Source organism: Nycticebus coucang, chromosome 16, assembly GCF_027406575.1.
Source record: "Nycticebus coucang isolate mNycCou1 chromosome 16, mNycCou1.pri, whole genome shotgun sequence".
In the NCBI taxonomy this organism is placed as follows: domain Eukaryota; kingdom Metazoa; phylum Chordata; class Mammalia; order Primates; family Lorisidae; genus Nycticebus; species Nycticebus coucang.
The window spans coordinates 6,313,337-6,332,339 of record NC_069795.1 but is presented as its reverse complement, the minus strand read 5'-3'; the positions used below and the strand labels follow the sequence as shown (position 1 = coordinate 6,332,339).

General features: G+C 43.1%; 1 protein-coding gene across 2 annotated transcripts in view; it reads left to right on the top strand.

Annotated features, from left to right (window-relative positions):
* SH3BGR (SH3 domain binding glutamate rich protein) overlaps positions 1 to 19,003 on the top strand; it is a 63,778-nt gene that overhangs the window by 41,521 nt on the left and 3,254 nt on the right. For both annotated transcript variants that reach the window (XM_053564722.1, XM_053564721.1), the window contains exons 4-5: positions 7,702 to 7,791; positions 13,908 to 13,937. In XM_053564722.1, coding sequence (XP_053420697.1) covers positions 7,702 to 7,791; positions 13,908 to 13,937 — 120 coding nt within the window. The remainder of the gene's footprint in view (positions 1 to 7,701; positions 7,792 to 13,907; positions 13,938 to 19,003) is intronic.

Sequence of the window (19,003 nt, the reverse complement as noted above, 5' to 3'; positions counted from 1 at the left end):
TTGCATAATTTCCTTATGTGGAAGAAAGGGATGGCTGTGAGTTTATGAAAACTGGCCTGAAGAGACCCAAGAGGCCATCTGGTCCAGATTCGTCTCTTCCCAGAGGAAGACTTCAAAGGCTAAGGAGCTTAAGTGATCTGTACAAAGATATCCCACTAATTAGCTACACATTCTGCACTAGAAACTTTGGTGCTGTCAGCACTGCTCCGGTTATAAGTGTTTATAATACGTACAGGGGAAAGTACTTCCAGTATCCTTTGAAAAGACAGACACCTGATTATATCTTGGAATGGTATGACTTGTCACAGTGTCATATTGTAGTAAACAAGATCGTGGAGAAGTGTCAGCAAGGAAAATTCATCTCAAGCTAAAAATAGGCGTTTGACAATTATGTAGAAGAGTATGCTTACAGGATGATACTCAGCATCACAAGAAGCATTGTGGCCTTAGACACATTTTCTCAGGCAGGCTATTTCAGGCCAAAGGCCCAGATAGTTTTCCCAAGAGGGTTTTATAAGTAAGCATTGGATAAATAAGTCCACCTTAGTTCTTTAAAAGCATCTGGTCCTATCTGATTAAATGCACATCATTCTTCATATGACGGCCAGGCAAGACCTTGGTTTTATAAGCAATATTTTCAGTTATGCCCTGACAAGAAGGAAGACAGATTCTTATTGAAGCCATGCAAATAACTATATTGCCATAAAAAATAAAATATATATTCTGATTCAATAAGAATTTTTGAATTCTAGAGGGATGAGGCAGGGAAAATATCATTTATAAATGTTTCATTTCAATATAAAAAGCAGAGTCTACTACATTGTTATGATGCTTAAAAAGTGTAAGAGGAGAAACACAAGGCTTCCTCATATATCCAGAAAATAGGACAGTAAAATAACATCAACAGTGTTCCAAACAAAAACTACTATTGACGGGCCAGGTGTGGTGGCTCATACCTGTAATCCCAGTACTCTGTGAGGAAGAGCGGGGTGGATTGTTTGAGAACAGGAGTTTGAGAGCAGGCTGAGCAAGACCAGTCTCTACTTAAAATAGAAAAACTAGCCGCGTGTTGTGGTGGGCGCCTGTTGTCCCAGCTGCTGGGGAGGCTGAGGCAAGAGGTTTGCTTGAACCCAGAAGTTTGAGGTTGTTGTGAACTGTGACACCATGGCACTCTACCCAGGGTGACACAGTGAGACTCTGTCTAAAAAGAAAAACAAAAAGCTACTATTGTCCCTCACCAATTCACTTACCCCTGAGTAATTGACTCTTATTTTGCTGGATCCTGGGAGGAGTCTCATGGTCCCATCTTTTTCTCTACTAAAGTTCTGGAAATTTTGACTCAGTCCAGTAGGCCAATCTTAAAGTTCTCTAAGTGACACTGTCAGAAACCTGCACCCACAAGTATCTGGTGTGTAATCCTTTTCTGGGGGCTCTGAGCAGTCATTCTTCATGGAGAATGAAGCACCCGGCCTGTAGCTGATTGCAGAACACTTCCAGGAAAGCATCAAAGTAAAACAAGCTAACAAAATTATCTATAGATGACAAATTAAGTGTAAAATGGGTGTGGTTTATTTATTACTAATAATTTTCAAAAGTGAAAGACTTGGTGAGAGTTATAAGAATAATATACCTGATGAGACAGTTTGGTTGTTTTTAGGGCATGCAAAGCAAAACAGTAAAGTCAGCCCAAACAAGTTTTAGACAAATTATTTATAAACATAATCATTAAGCATATTTTCAAAGAATAGAGCAAATTTATCTAATTTATATAAATAAATGAACACAGGAAAAATCCTGATATGGCATAATTATTCAGAGATATAATATACCATGAAGATACCAAGTATATGGTAAGAATATCCAGTGACAAGATTCAGTAGGTCTGGAATGGGTTCTAAACATCTGTATACATGTATCAATATGTCATCTATATGTCATGGGGAGCCCCCATCGAAAAGCATTGTCCTAGAACATGCTAGATTGAAATTAAAGAAGTAAAGATATGATCAAATTAACAAGAAAAACAACTAAATTTAGATTGCCAAGCTGTGTAAGCAATACCAGGCAAAGCAGCAGCAGGATCAATGTCTTTTTTTTTTTTCTTTAGAGATAGTCTGGCTCTGTCAGCCACGCTGGAGTGCAGTGGTGCAATCATAGCTTTCTGCAGCTTGAACTCTTGTGCTAAAGCGATCCTCCTGCCTCAGCCTCCTGAGTAGCTAGGACTACATGCCAGCACCACCACACCCAGCTAATTAAAAAAAAATGTTCTGTCGAGACAGAGTCTTGTTGTGTTGCCAAGGCTGGTCTCAAACTCCTGGTCTTAAGTAATTCTCCTATCTGGGCCTCCCAAAGGGTTGGGATTACCAGTAGGGGCTACCACACTTAGCCAGATCAATTACTTTTTATGTTATAGTCAGCAAAATAATACTAAGATGCAATGGGAAATACTCATTTATATATGTAATTAGATTTCCCCCTGTTGGTGGAGATAAATACAGTCATAACAGTGTTAAAGCATGACCTTTACAGATTACTGTTGGTGTGTGACTCTTGAGTGCCAGAATTCATCCATCCCAGCAAGGGATGTCCTCCTTATGGGCGCCACCTTAGGGAATACTTACATTCTCAGCAGTCACACCAGCAGGGCTGCAAAGAGGTTTCAAATCCTTCTATTGTAGTTATGTTAACATCTTCTATTGTTCTAGTCCTCAAACCCTGGGCTTTGGACCTTTACTGGTCTGTGGCCTCTTAGGAACTATGCCACACTGCAGGAAGTGAGTGGTGGGCAAGTGAGCAAAGCTTCATCTGTATGTACAGCCACTCCCCATTGCTGGCATTGCTGTCTGAGCTCTGCACCCGTAAGATCAGCGGGGGCATTAGATTCTCATAGGAGTGCAAACCCTACTGTAAACTGCACATGTGAGGGGTCTAGGTTGTGTGCTCCTTGGGAGAACCTAATGCCTGATGATCTGAGGTGGAGCTGGGGCAGTAATGCTGGAGCTGGGACTGTCTAGTTGCAGGAAAACAAGCTCAGGGCTCCCATTGATTCTGCCTTATGGTGAGTTGTATAATTATTTCATTATATATTAATAATAATAGAAATAAAGTACACCATAATGTAATGCACTTGGATCATCCCCAAAAGATTCCCCCTGCCACCCCGGCCTATGGAAAAATTGTCTTCCACGAAACTGGTCCCTGGTGCCAAAAAGTTTGGGGACCATTGGTGTAAGCTATTGCTCCCAGGCTCCAAACTTGTACAGCATGTTACTGTGCTGAAAACTGTAGGCAGTTATAACGCAAGATAAGTGTGTGTGTATCTAAACACGTAAACATAGAAGAGGTATGGTAAAAATACGTTTTTTTTTTTTTGGCCAGGGCTGGGTTTGAACCCGCCACCTCCGGCATATGGGACCGGCGCCCTACTCCTTGAGCCACAGGCGCAGCCAAAAAATATGGTTTTATAATCCTATGGGATCACTGTCGTATATAGGGTCCGTTCTTGACCAGAATGTCATTATGCGGTACATGACTATGTGTGTATAATTTAAATAGAAATGTAAACATATATTCAAAGTATATATATGGTAAAAGTATTTATATTCCAAGTATATATATATATATATATATATATATATAAAGTTTGAACAGACAAATGAAATAGATAAAACTTTTGACCAGTTCAGTATATTACTTAGGACACTTTCAGTTGTACCTCGATTAATCTCAGTTGTGATTACAGAGGGCAAAATTCTAATAAAATATTAGCAAGTGATATTCAGCAATGAATTAAAGATAATATGCCATCTTCCAAGCAGAATTCTATCATAATTCGTTACATGAACGGATTAATGGAGAAAAAGTGTATGATTACATCTATAAATACCAAGAACATGTTTGCTGCAACTCATCAGATATTCCTAGTTAAAATAAAAATGGATTGAAATGTAAGTAGAAGGAAACTGCTTAAATAAATAAATTATCCAAGGCAACTGCAGGTGTCATAACAAACCATGTGATATTGAAGCATCTACTAAAATCAGAAGCAAGGAGCACACAGGGCCACATGAAGAGCACAATCCGGTTCTGCTCTGAAGGACTAACAGATACTGAAGAAGTGAACCTGAAAGGCGCCTGATCCATCCATCAGGAGTGAATGAAAAAAGTCCAAAAGTATTTAGTGCTATTTTAACCCAAATCTTATGTTTTTAACTTTTAGAACTAGGAAAAACGATCTTAAAATTTATTTGGAATAATGTCTGAGAAAAGCCAAGAAAATGTTGAAAAAGAAGACTTCGTGTAGCAACTGCTTCTGAATATTAAAATTTATGCTGAAAGCCATCAGTGATACAAGCAGCACAGTGGCATGGGAGCTGATAAATACGCCATGACTATATTTCTGTATTTACATATAGAAGAGTGTAGAAACAGATCCATTTACATAGATACTTTGAATAATGACAAAAATATCATCTTAATAGGAAATTCTGGTTTGTATGTAGTTATAAGCATCATTGGCCATCTATCTGGAAGAAAACAAATTTAGAACTCTATGTCATATTCAAAATTAAATTCCAGATGGATTAAAGCTCTAGATATTAATAATCAATATACAATAACATAAGTATATTTTAGAGAATAAAAGTTAGATAATTTGTCCACATAAAAGCCTAAAAATGAAAATAACCCCCCCAAATTTGTAAAACATTATAGCTTCAGCTGGGTGCAATGGCTCTAACATTTTGGGAGGCTGAGGTACGAAGACTGCTTGAGTCCAAGAGTTTGAGACCAGCCTGAAAAGGAGAGACCCTGTCTCTCTAAAAAAAATAGAACAATTAGCCGGATGTGATGGCACGAGCCTATAGTACCTGCTACTTGGGAGTCTGAGGTGGGTAGATTGTTTGAGCTCAGGAGTTCATGGCCAGTCTGAACAGAGTGAGACTCATCTCTACTAAAAATAGAAAAACTAGCCAGGTGTTGTGATGGGCACCTGGAGTCCCAGCTACTTGGGAGGCTGAGGCAAAAGGATCACTTGAACAGAGGGCTTTGAGGTTGCTGTGAGCCAGGATGCCACAGCACTCTACCCAGGGCAGAACAGTGAGGCTCTGTCTCAAATAAATAAATAAATAAATAAATAAAAAAGAAAAGAAAAAAAAGAAAAGAAAAAAATTCTATTAAATAAAGAACTTCTAAAATTTGATAAAAATAACTCAAGTAGGGGACGGCACCTGTGGCTCAAACGAGAAGGACACCAGCCCCATATGCCAGAGGTGGCAGGTTCATACCCAGCCCCGGCCAAAAACTGCAAAAAAAAAAAAAAGACTCAAGTAAAAAATGGGCAAAACATATGAAGACAATTATCTGAACAAGAAAGATAACTGGCTAAATATTCCTAAAAATGAAGCCCTTCCTCTCCAGTAATCAGGAAAATATAAAAGAAGACAGAAGTGAAATTCTGTTTTGTCCCCGACATATTGGTAAAGTTTACAAAGGAGCAGTCATCTGCACTGTTGAGGATGCTGGGAGGGGATCATTCACACACTAGGAGAATGTGAATGGCTGTCACCTTTTTGAAAAAAACCTAATAGAAACAGGTTCTGCGCCTGTGGCTCAAGTGGCTAAGGCGCCAGCCACGTACACCTGAGCTGGCGGGTTCGAATCCAGCCTGGGCCCGCCAAACAACAATGACGGCTGCAGCCAAAAAATAGCCTGGCGTTGTGGTGGGCACCTGTAGTCCCAGCTACTTGGGAGGCGGAGGCAGGAGACTGCCTTGAGCTCAGGAGTTGAAGGTTGCTGTGAGCTGTGATGTCACAGCACTCTACCCAGGGTGACAGCTTGAGACTCTGTCTCAAAAAAAAAACCTAATAGAAACAACCTCGCCATTTTATTTGGTTTCGTACAATTTTGTTCGTAGAGGCATAAACATGTAAACATTCCCATCATCCATCGATGGAGAAATGTTTGAATATATTTGATATTGAGGGCGGTGCCTGTGGCTCAGTCGGTAAGGTGCCGGCCCCATATACCGAGGGTGGCGGGTTCAAACCCAGCCCTGGCCAAACTGCAACCAAAAAATAGCCGGGTGTTGTGGCGGGCGCCTGTAGTCCCAGCTACTCTGGAGGCTGAGGCAAGAGAATTGCTTAAGCCCAGGAGTTGGAGGTTGCTGTGAGCTGTGTGAGGCCACAGCACTCTACCGAGGGCCATAAAGTGACACTCTGTCTCTACAAAAAAAAAAAAATATATATATATATATATATATATTTGATATTGAGCAGATAAAAGAATGAGTTAGAACCATATGATTTGACCTGGATGAATGCCCATGTTCTATTAAGCTTAAATTTGAAGTTGTCACAGTGTGTTCCCATTTCTATTAAAAAACACAAAAGTAAAAAACAAATAGCTATCAACTCCCCCAAATAGCGTTTATGTATTAGGGTAGAGTTAGGTACATATCACATTTTTAATATTGATTATCATAAATAATATAGGTGGGTGGTACAGGAGAGTAAGTGTCTGACTTAATTTGCTCCCATGAGCTTGCAGTGCCTCTATAATAAAAATAACCTGATATTTGAAAAGGCTGGGACCTACTTTGCAAGTTGAAAGAGCGTTAAGTAGGAGTTGTAGACCTAGTCCTGCCCCTAACTTGCAATGTGGCAGTTTCTGACTTTATTTTCTTATCTCTAAAGTGTGTGTGGTAATGACTGTCTCACCTACTTAGGTTACAGTGGTGTTGCGGAGATAAAAGGAAGGGCAAGGCAAATATAATTTGAATAGTTAAAAGATATTGAAGTGCAAGCTATTATCCCCAGGATAATGAATTTATATGATGTAGGTGAAGGAGGAAGCATCTTCCCTTCCCAATGGTTGAGGTAAGAGCTGGTATTTTTTTGTTGTTGTTTGTTTTTTTAAGATAGAGTCTCTCTTTGTTACCCAGGCTGGAGTTCAATGGTGTGTTCATAGCTCACTGCAGCCTCCAACTCCTGGACTCAAGCAATCCAGTAGGCCACAGCCTTTCAAGTAGCTGGGACTTCAGGCATGAGTCACCATGACCTGCTGATTTTTCTAGTTTTGTAGAGATGGGATCTTGCTGTGTTGCCCAGGCTGTTCTTGAATGCCTGTGCTTAAGAGATCCTCCCATCTTGGCCTTCCAGGTGCTGGAATTACAGGTGTGAGCCACTGCGCCTAGCAGAGGCTGCTGTTTTGGATGGTCCTCCTCCATACCTGCTCCTCAGAATGTCCACTTAGTTCTCGCCTTTTTCTCTATTTGTCTTTCTTTCCACCCTATCTGTCCATCCATCCATCTACGTACGTACTACGTGTCTACCTGTCCACTTTATCTGATTTTCAGCTCTGAATTATAAAGCCTCCCTGCATATGCGCACTGGGGAGCAAACACTAAATCCTGCCTTTTTTGGCGTTCCTGCATGAGCCTTAGCGGGTGATCTGAAACTCCTCACAGGGCAGTTAGTACTCTGCAGGGTAGGTCAGCTGAGTGGACTTACCCCGAAGATCCCACAGCATTTGGGGGGTTTGGCTCTGTGCTCTAGAAGCTAAGCGACCTAATAAACAGAAGGTCTGTGCCTGCTTCATTTCTGTACCATGTCCCTAAATAAGAAGGTCACGTCGTGGGTGGTGTGGTGTTTTGTGGGGATCTTATCTAAGGTGCTTCATACCCTGGGTTTCCTTTATGAGCAGGGAACCGAGAAGGCTGAAGAAAGTGGAGAAAATGAGGCACAGAAAGAGGGCGGTGAAGATGCGGGCAACCTCCCTGGATCCCAGAAGGAGGTGAGTGTTTGCTTTTTATCCAAGTTTGCTTGGACTCAGTCTGTTCTGGGCGCACAGCAGTGAAAGAGAAAGTAGGGAGCGGAGCTGCCTGGTCCAGGTACAGAGGGGCTGAAGGGAGGGCAGAGGAAGAGGCCCAGGCCCATGGGGGGTGGCCAGCCAGCGAGCAGGGTTTCAGGGTTTCATCGTTTGTTGTGGCGTGGCTATGGGTAGGTCAGGAGCATGTTCTTTACCAAACATGGGGCCTTGCTGCTCGGTCATGACTGATGACTGACTCCCAGCATACACTACTCAAGAGCCCTGCCCACTGGGGAAACAGAGCTGAGAAGCTGGAGCACACTGGTGGAGGACAACAGGAACTTGAGGGGGCCTTGAGGAGGGAGCTGACACTGACGTCACATCTGATCAGGGACACAGCAGAGCCCAGGGAAGTTACATGATTAATGCTAAATGGGCTCCCATGGTGGGGAAGGGATAAAGTTGGGGGTGGAGGTGGGGGAGACTGTAGTTCTTTAAATACTAAGCTGAGATAATGGGAGACTGGATGGGCCACTTATTCAAGGAATTCCGAAAATGCTGTGAGAAGCTCCATAGCAGAGGCCTTGGCTGCAGAGGGAGCCTGGAGGGGCGGAGCCTCCCTGTGGGAGGATTGTGCTAGATCGCTGCACTGGGCCGGGTGCAACAAAGATGGGGTGTCAACCCCTGGTAGTCTGCAGGCTTATTAATGCCAGAAGAGGTGTGGACACTTTTACAGAGTGGGATCCTTATTATTAGCAGGTAGAATGTGGCTAGGAAGGGGCTGAGGCCCACAGCCACACTAGAAATTGGGGGTGTAGGACTTGTCTTTAGGAATTTAAATTTAGGAAGGGTCCCGGCAGCACATTTCCTCCTGTTTAGACTTATATTTAAAATAGGCTGCTGTTTCAAAATGTCGATAATTTATAACTCTGAAGTTTTTTGTTCTGAAGAAAGATACAAATCTTCAATCTTAGAAGTTGGATGAGGCTTCAGGGCAGCCTATATAATTCAGAAATAATACTTTTAAAGTTAAGCACAGTGACCATTTCATTATCTTGTCATTTAAACCAAAATCTGTGTTTTATAGTTTGAACTTCGCGTGAATTTCCTAATGTACTCCTACAGGATTATTGATTAATATGTTTGGAGGTTAGTTTGCTTCTTTAAGACTTAGGGACAAAGATGACAAGTGGCAGACCCCAACCCCTTGGCCTGCGAGAGACTGCAGGACCAGCTCAGGCTGTTGGTAACAACTCCAGTCCCTCCATTCCTCACGGCACACCCTGGGCAGACACAGGCTCGTGTATGATCAGAAAAGCAAATTAGATCTCTGTGTTTTATGAACATAGATTTTCAGAGTGCTACACCTCCTGGTAGTTTTGTCTAGATATTACCCCTTAGATGAATCTAAGGCTTTAACAGCTCTGGCTCAGTTGAAATCTGTCTTGAGGTGATTTTGTGGACTTGTTCTTTTTGCTCCTCCTGGCTCAGAAACACCAGGGTGCCCTGCGCTTCCTTCCACAGCCAGCACTCCGTGATGGGTATGAAGGTTAGAGTAGGGGTGGGCCTCATTTGTTCCTAAGTTTCCTTGGCCTGATGGCAGCTTTCTTTTCTCTAAATGCCCCTCTTCCTGCTTCAGCCCACCTCCTGGCTGGCAGGAAATGTAAGCTGGGTGGAGTGTGGAGCCCTCTCCTTCCTGGGGTCTTACGGCAGTCCTGGAGTCATCAGTGGTGACAAGGCAGGAACGGGCTCTGGTTCTTCATCCAGGATGGCCTTTTTACTGATTGTCCCTCGGCGTGGGTGAAGACCGTGCTTTGGATGGACACACGCTTGCCCCTCACAGCAGGTGGTCCTCCCACTGCAGATGCTGCCACTGGTACAGAGGGCCTAGTGCCACTAGAATGTCCCCATGGTCCCTGGCTCTGCTTCCTGGAAACCCCCCTTCTCTCCTCAGTCTGGCCGCCTCCATCTTGCCAGCTCCAAGGCCTAAGCCCCAGCTTTTTTCTTTATTCAGGGGTCACCTAGCTTCACTGCCTCTGTTGGGCCAGGATTCTGAAAATCAAGGCCCGTAATTCCTTCCCTTTGGGCGGAGAGCCCAAACCAACAGGTGGAATGTGGGAGAGAAAATAACTCTTACTCCCCCACCCAACTCTGTGTGGCAGGAAGAACAAAACACATTCACATCCTGGTGTTCAGCCACGCTTGTTATGAGAAGGAATAAAAACATTTTTAGAACATTTTGTTCTGAAATAATGATAGACTTGCAGGAAGTCACAAAAATATTAGAGTTCTGCGTGCCTTTCTCCTGGCTTCCCCCAAGGGTGACAGCCCCTGGCCACGGTACAGCATTAACACCAGGAGTGGGACCTGGTTGGTGTATTCTGTTAACTACACCACAAACACTGGTTCTCTGGTTCTCTCTTATAACCTTATAAGAACCGCTTGGGCACGCCCCAGGAAAGGAATTGCAAAACGGTTCTCACCGTTTTTTAACCCACATTTGTTTTTGTGTTAAGAACAGTTTTAAGGTATACAGTGGTAAATGGCAAAAACTAAGCCCTCGCTCCAGCGGCTTAAGCTCAGGGGTGAGCGGAGTCAGTGGTTAGTTAGGATCATGCTTCTCTAATCTCTGCTGCCACGCGTGGCCCTCAGTGCACACTCATAAGCACTCAAACCATGTCCAAGAATATTTACCTAAGTGGTTCACACTGATTAAAAAAACAGAAATGGAAGCAGCAGCCGTTGTCTTCTTTAATGATCTGGACGTCCCCAGCCTCTGAGGTCCTAAACCCAAGATGCCCAGACGTGTATGCTCCCTGCTCAATAGTAGATGGGGCCGAGTTTGGGAGGCCAGGAAGGTGGAGCAAAACGCTTGGGCACTCCCCAGGAAAGGAATTGCAAACCTTATAAGACAGCGGTTCTCAACCTGTGGGTCATGACCCACAGGAACTGTATTAAAGGGCTGGGCATTAGGAAGGTTGAGAAGCACTGTTAGAAGATGTTAGAAATGGTGCAACTTGTTCATGTATATGTTTGGTTTTATTCAAGGCAAATTGATTTTATTTTTATTATTATTATTTTTTTGTAAATTGATTTTAAATTGTATGCTTTGCAAACCCAGTTATCTTGTCCTTACAGAATCTGTAAGCCCTTGTAAATCGCCCCTCCCAGCTTCCTACAATAGCAGACTGAGGGAAGTTCCTCTTTCAAGTGGCGGGTGTTGGTCTGGGTTTGCAGAGCAGCATGCAGGTCCCAAGCTGGGGCCTTGGAGTCCCCGTAGCTCCAGAAGGCTCTGCTCCTGCCTCTCAGTCCCACTGTTCTGAGGACAGTTGCCCTCAAAGGTCTACCACCCCAGCCGCTTGTCCCCACCAACCACTGCCTGACACTCACCACCACCAACACCTGTCCTTAGTTCTGGCCACATGACATGCCAGCAGCCACTTCCCTGGCCAAGCTCCCGCTGCAGATTGCTGCTGTGGAAGGTTCTGAGACTTCCCACTTCCCTTTCCCACTTCCTCAGAAGAGGGAGAAGGTGAAATTGTTTTTCAAGTTAACAGTTCATACTCTGTCCTGACATCTTGCCAGATCTTGGCTTAATTATCTTTAAATAAATGCTTTTGTTAATATAATTATTTGCCAACCATGAAATTTGATTCAAGCATTTTGCATAGATGACTTTTAAGGATCTGCCCAATTCTGATGATTTATAATTCTGTGAGCTAAGATAGAAAGTTTAAGTTTTTTTTTTTCTTAATTAAAATATCCCCCTCATCCTAAGAGGGATTTGAAGCAGGATAGCAATTCATAAATGCTTTTATTCAAGACTTTGTGGACAGACTGTTGCCATGTGCCAGGCAGAATTCCAGGGACTGGGGAGGGAGCCAGGAGAATGACAAAAGTCCCTACTCCCCGAGCTGATGTTCTGGTAGAACTGGCAATGATAATCTGCAAAGTCCTTCAAGGCTAACTGGAGCTTTTGAGACTAAGTATTTCTAGAAATTCTCTGAGCCCTTGCCTTTTCTCTTTAACATATCTTTCAAGAAATTAAGGTCGATTCAAGTATTGATAAAGAGTGTTAGTTAGATCCCTCCATAATTGTAAAGTTGAGTCTTATTTTCCATTAGATTTCCCACCGCCCTCCAGGCTAGCTGTCAGGTTTACCCGTTTTTAATAGAATGTATCTGGTTAATTCATCTCTTCCAGTTGGATAGAGTTAATAAAAATAATTAGGTTGGGAAGAACGTATAAGTGGACATGATCAATAATTCTGTGCTTCATATGGCGAATTCTGATTTGATCCCGTGTGGATAAGAAGAAAGTTAATGTTCTTTGAGATGCGAGAGTCACAGCAGAGTGCACACGGTTCACGTCTCCAGTTGTCTGAGTTTGGACCTTGGTTCCAGATAGTGGCTGGGCTCTGGAGATCCAACAATGAGTGAGGACACAGGTCACGTCCCTGAGCACACAGACTAGTTAGAGAGGTAGATGAATAAATGATGATTATGGGGGCGAATAAGAAGGTCCCCTAACTCAACCTGTGGGGTAGGAGAGTATTTCTTGGAACTACCATTTTGAGCCATGGTTGATGTGAGAAAATTGCGGGTGATTCAGGATGGCTGAGGCAGAGTGGTGAGGGTGAGGCTAGGGGGAAGCAGGGCCAATGGTCTCTTGGCCCTTCCTCAGTTTATCTTCAGATGGTGGAAGTTTCTACCCATGAGGGTAGCACAGTGTGGCTTGGTATCTATGGCTACCGTGCAGAACAGACTGGAGAGAAGGCCAGCCGAGGTGAGGATTGCTCCCTCCTACAGCCCAGGAGGGGTCGTGGCAGGCAGGCATGGGACATGCAGAACGGGGCAGCATTAAAGAGGCACAGTCCACACTCCACTGTGGAAGTAGCTCCTGGAGTTTGTAACAAGTGCTGGACTCTCTCTCCTCAGACGTCATTTCAGCACTGAACCCTGGTGCGGCACAGCGGTGTTGAACACAGAGCTTAGGGCTGAGATCCGTCAGAATTTCATGTTCCTGCCAGCCTCAGAAGTCTGAGGCATTATTCTGGGACAGGCCAAAGATGTGGGGCAGAACAGTGTCAGCGTCTCTGTGACCTGCCTTCCGTGCTGAGCCGTAGTGGAGCCTGGTGGAGAGGGAAGGGTCAGGAGAGTCCGAGCGAGTCCCAGTGGTGCTGACCACTTGTCCTGTATCCACCAGCAGATGACTTACTCCAAGGCCTGTGTGTCTCTATGTGCCCAGAGAAGGCTGAGGGGGCAGGTGTGACTGCAGGGTCACTCTGGGCACCTCTTCCTCTTAGTTCCCTGAATTCATGCCTAAGGTGTAGAGTATTAGGAATTTTTAGGGACTGCTCTTAAGAACTGCAGCTCTCTACTTAATTAAAGCAATTGTAGCGCTCTGGCCCCAGGGAGGTTTATTATTTTATTACTCTGGTCTCAGGGCCATCTTGGGAAAGGAGGAAAAAGCTTGTATTTTCTCCTTGGAGTTGCAGTTGAGGAGATGTGACCTGCTTCTCTTGCTTTGATCTGGGCGGGCGCCTTGCACAGTAGGGACATGTTTGAGTCTTTGCTGACCCTACTCACACTTAGTTTATTCTTTACTCAGGAATCTGTTTAAGTGCTACAGGGCTCACAAAAGCTATCATTTTTTTTTTTTTTTTTGGATAGAGAATAAGTTTTTTATCTACTTTTATTAATGGTTCAAAGCTGAAGTAAAGGCATACTTGTAAGGGCATAAAGGCAGAAAAGACTTTTTAATTCAATTTTTTTAATTGTCTGCATATCTGGTCTGTATTTTACTAGAGATCTGTGGTATGTGTTAGAAACAGAGATTCTACGTATTACTAATTAATTACATCTTCTCAGGCGTATAAATGGTGGGAAAATGTCTTAAATCACCCGGTATTCCAAGAGCTTGAAATTTAATGCATGGAATAAGCAGAGGTCACCTAGTCCCCATAATCTTTGCTACCTACATAGTTCATGGGCAAACTTTGACTAGCTAATGTTTTATTATAGTTTGCTTAATTTTCAGATTCAACTTAAAACTTACTTGAACTCATATTTCTTTCTTTAATTTCAATTTCTGAACCTAAGGAAGAAGAGGGAGAGACAGCAACAGAAGAGGTACGGCTGTCGTCTTTAACAGCTGTGCTCAGTCGGCTTGATTGAAACAGCTTTTAGGTGAAAGGACTTCAGCTTTAGCCACATTCCCCTCCTTTTTCATAAGACAAGGACAACCACACACCCAGAGAATCTTCCCCTAACCTGCTGTGAAGGGGAAGTTAGCTGGGGATAAACTAGCTGGTGGCCAGAGAAGCAGAGCTTGGCTCCCGGCCCTTCCTGAGCCTCTGGGGTTGAGGTGCCTGCAGTGGTTTCTTACTGACCTCAGACCAGGCCGGGCCAGGGCAGCAGGTAGAAATTCCTTCTCCTGGCTGCATTTATGTTTTCAAACATTTTTGGATTAATCACTTTAAAATGCTAATTGGAGGACTAAGTTAAAATTGAGACATCAGGGATAGGGAGAACAATTCACCAGAAGTTACCTGATTACCTGGGTGTTTCAGCACAGGGTGGTCATCAAGACAGAGACTCCCAAATGTCAAAAGAACTCCCCCCCCAAAAAAAAACCTTTTGTTAATTTTTGAAATTACAAAATAGGCAAACCCCTGGAGTATCTGTTCACTAGAGGCAACTGGGTCACAGCCCTGCAGGGCTATCAGTGACTGGGTGTGACAGAGGTGCAAGGTGGGGAAGGAGGCATCAACCTTCCCAGACTAATCTATTTGCTGGGTGTGTCCTCCTGACTTCACGGAGCACTGGAGCAAGTCATATCTGAGTTGTCACCAGACCCCTGCAATCCAGTTGCCAGAGACCTTTTAAACTCTCCCACCTGTGACAGGTGCTGACTGAGACAATTGATTTGGACCTTTTGAACTGAGCCAATTGCCCGAGGACTATTCAAGTGGTGCCCTGATTGTGTGGTTGTAGGAAGGTTTGATTTTCCTTTTCCAATTATTGCCTGTGGGGGGCGGGGTGACTTAATTGCTGGTATTTCTCCACAACTGAGACTTCAACCCAGAGTAACTGTTTCACTAGGGTCAGACAGAGACCAGCTGAAGACAAGACAGAACCACTTAGTCCTACCACACAAAACAGGTCCCCAGTTTCTCAGGCCATAGCACTGTATGGGTCCTTGACAAAGCGCTAGGGGAAAAATCAAACAGTGTAAAATAATCATGGGACGGAATCAGCGGAAAAACTCTGATAACATGAATAACCAGAATAGATCACCACCCCCCCCGAAGGAAAGATATGGCAGACGTAACTGAAGATCCCTTCATAAACAGCTGGCCGAGATGTCAGAAATCGAATTCAGAATTTGGATTGCAAACAAGATTAATACAATGGAGGAAAATTTGGAATTAGAAATTCGAGGAGCAATTCAAAAGTCGGAATTAGAAATTCGAGGAGAAATTCAAAAGTTGTCTCAAGAATTTAACGAATTTAAAGACAAAACCACCAAAGATTTTCACGCATTGTAGCAAGAGTTTACAGCCCTCAAAGATCTGAAAAATACAGTAGAATCCCTCAGTAACAGAGTGGAGCAGGCAGAAGAAAGGATTTCTGACATTGAAGACAAAGCCTTTGAATGCTCCCAAACTCTCAAAGAGGAAGAGAAATGCAGAGCAAAAACAGATCATTCTCTCAGAGAGCTCTGGGATAATTCGAAGAAGCCTAATATCTGCCTCATTGGAATCCCTGAAAGTGATGAAGTGGCCTCGCAAGGCACAGAGGCCCTTCTCCATGAAATTATGAAAGAGAATTTTCCAGACATGCCAAGAGATTCTGAAATTCAGATAGCAGACAGTTTCAGAACCCCAGCACGACTCAATCCCAATAAGACATCCCCCAGCCATATCATAATTAACTTCACTAAAGTTAATATGAAGGAGAAAATTCTGAAAGCAGCCACATGTAGCCCCATTACCTACAAAGGGAAGAATATTAGAATGACTGCAGATCTCTCTGCTGAAACTTTTAAAGCCAGAAGAGGGTGGTCATCGACTTTTAATCTCCTAAAGCAAAATAACTTTCAACCCCGGATCCTGTATCCAGCTAAACTGAGTTTCATTTATGATGGAGAAATTAAATACTTTAATGACATTCATATGTTGAAGAAATTTGCCATAACCAAATCAGCTCTTTAGGATATTCTCAAACCTATTCTCCATAATGACCTGCCCAATTCTCTACCACAAAAGTAATGACAGAAACTTTTGATCAAACTCCAACTTCCACAGTGGCGAAAGGATTAAAAATGTCCATTGGACTTTCGAAAAACTCGATACCCCAAATTTTACCAGATTTATCAATATTCTCCATTAATGTGAATGGCTTAAACTGTCCTCTGAAGAGGTACAGGTTAGCTGACTGGATACAAAAACTCAGGCCAGATATTTGCTGCATACAAGAATTACATCTTACCTTAAAAGATAAATATAGACTCAGGGTGAAAGGATGGTTGTCCATATTTCAGGCAAATGGTAACCAGAAAAAAGCAGGTGTTGCAATTCTATTTGCAGACACAATGGGCTTTAAACCAACAAAAATAAGGAAGGATAAGAATGGTCACTTCCTATTTGTTAAGGGTAATAATATGATGAGATTTCAATTATTAATATTTATGCACCCAACCAGAATGCACCTCACTTTATAAGAGAAACTCAAGCAGACATGAGCAACTTGATTTCCTCCACTCCATAATAGTCGGAGATTCAACACTCCTTTGGCAGTGTTGGATAGATCCTCCAATAAGAAGTTGAGTAAAGAAATTTTAGATTTAAACCTAACCATCCAACAGTTGGATTTAGCAGAAATCTACAGAACATTTCATCCCAACAAAACTGAATACACATACTTCTCATCAGCCCACAGAACATACTCCAAAATCGATCACATCTTAGGTCACAAGTCTAACCTCAGTAAATTTAAAGGAATAGAAATTATTCCTTGCATCTTCTCGGACCACCATAGAATAAAAGTTACTCCACTCAGTAACAACAGGAATCTGCATACTCATACAAAAACATGGAAGTTAACCTTATGCTGAATGATAGCTGGGTCAGAGATGAGATTAAGAAGGAAATTGCCAAATTTTTGGAACAAAAAGACAATGAAGACATGAATTATCAGAACCTGTGGGATACTGCAAAGGCAATCCTAAGAAGGAAATTTATAGCACTGCAAGCCTTCCTCAAGAGAACGGAAAGAGAGGAAGTTAACAACTTAATGGGACATCTCAAGCAACTGGAAAAGGAAGAACATTCCAACTCCAAACCCAGTAGAAGAAAAGAAATAACCAAAATTAGAGCAGAATTAAATGAAATTGAAAACAAAAGAATAATACAACAGATCAATAAATCAAAAAGTTGGTTTTTTGAAAAGGTCAATAAAATAGATAAACCTTTGGCTAACCTAACCAGGAAAAAAAGAGTAAAATCTCTACTCTCATCAATCAGAAACGACAATGACGGAATAACAGACTCCTCAGAAATTCAAAAAATCCTTACAAGAATATTACCAGAAACTTTATTCTCAGAAAAAAAGAAATTACAAAATAATTCATGATCTTTATAGAAAATTTAGAAAATGCATAAGAAAGAAAAAATAACAATAGCTTACAAACGCCTTTACCCAGGGATAACCACTAGCTCTCCACACACATGCACACCCATGTAATTATCAAGTCGTGGTGACTTTTTTCATGTAATATATCTGTATTTTGGGAGAATAGTAAATATAGACCTGCCTCTTTATTTTGAATGTCAATACCGAGTCACTATTCCTAGACCTAAAGGTTGTTTCTAACTTATTCTACATCATGATTTTTCATTATTTGCAAATTATATTTTTTAGTAAGTATTTCTTTTGTTTCTCTCTTGCTAGGCAAGCTTCCATTTTTGAAAACCCTATTTTTTTTTTTTTTTTTGGGATTTTTTTTTTTTTGGCTGGGGCTGGGTTTGAACCCGCCACCTCCGGCATATGGGACCGGCGCCCTACTCCTTGAGCCACAGGCGCCTATTTTTATATATAAAAATAAGACAAAAACATATTATTAATTTGGAATTCATTCCAGATTATGTGTATAGATGCTGATAACTTTGGGTTGAAGAAATTAGCTTGTTGCAACAAACCATAATCAGCTCATATATTTAAAAGCTCATTCTTTCTGACAAAATTCCACTTGCTGAGATTCTTTTATTCTTCTAACCATCTACCATCTGAACTTGTACGGGTTATTTGATGGGAATAGTTTATTAATATGAGTAAAGACTCTATGCTTAAAAGAAATCACAATTCCCATTAGAATTAATGTACCACACTCTGCTGTACTATTCCGAGCAAGGGGGCTGTGTTTTGAAGCATGATATTTTTGTGTGTGTTGTGGAATGTGTGTGGTGTGTGTGTGGTGTGTGTATGGGGTGTGGGGTATGTGGTGGGTGTGGGGAGTGTGTGTGCTGTGGGGGGTGTGTGTGGGGTGTGGTGTGGTATGTGTGGTGTGTGTGTGGGGGTATGAAGTGGGGTGTGGGGTATGTGGTGGGTGTGGGGAGTGTGTGTGCTGTGGGGGGTGTGTGTGGGGTGTGGTGTGGTATGTGTGGTGTGTGTGTGGGGGTATGAAGTGGGGTGTGGGGTATGTGGTGGGTGTGGGGTGTGTGTGGGGGTATGAAGTGGGGTGTGGGGTGTGTGTGGGGGGTATGGAGTGTGTGTGGGGTGTGGGGTATGTGGTGGGTGTGGGGTGTGTGTGGGGGGTATGGAGTGTGTGTGGGGTGTGGGGTATGTGGTGGGTGTGGGGAGTGTGTGTGCTGTGGGGGGTGTGTGTGGGGTGTGGTGTGGTATGTGTGGTGTGTGTGTGGGGGTATGAAGTGGGGTGTGGGGTATGTGGTGGGTGTGGGGTGTGTGTGGGGGTATGAAGTGGGGTGTGGGGTGTGTGTGGGGGGTATGGAGTGTGTGTGGGGTGTGGGGTATGTGGTGGGTGTGGGGTGTGTGTGGGGGGTATGGAGTGTGTGTGGGGTGTGGGGTATGTGGTGGGTGTGTGAGGGGTGTGGGGTATGTGGTGGGTGTGTGAGGGGTGTGGGGGGTGTGGTGTGGTGTGTGTGTGACGTGTGGGCGGCTCTCAGCTCTTGTGTCAG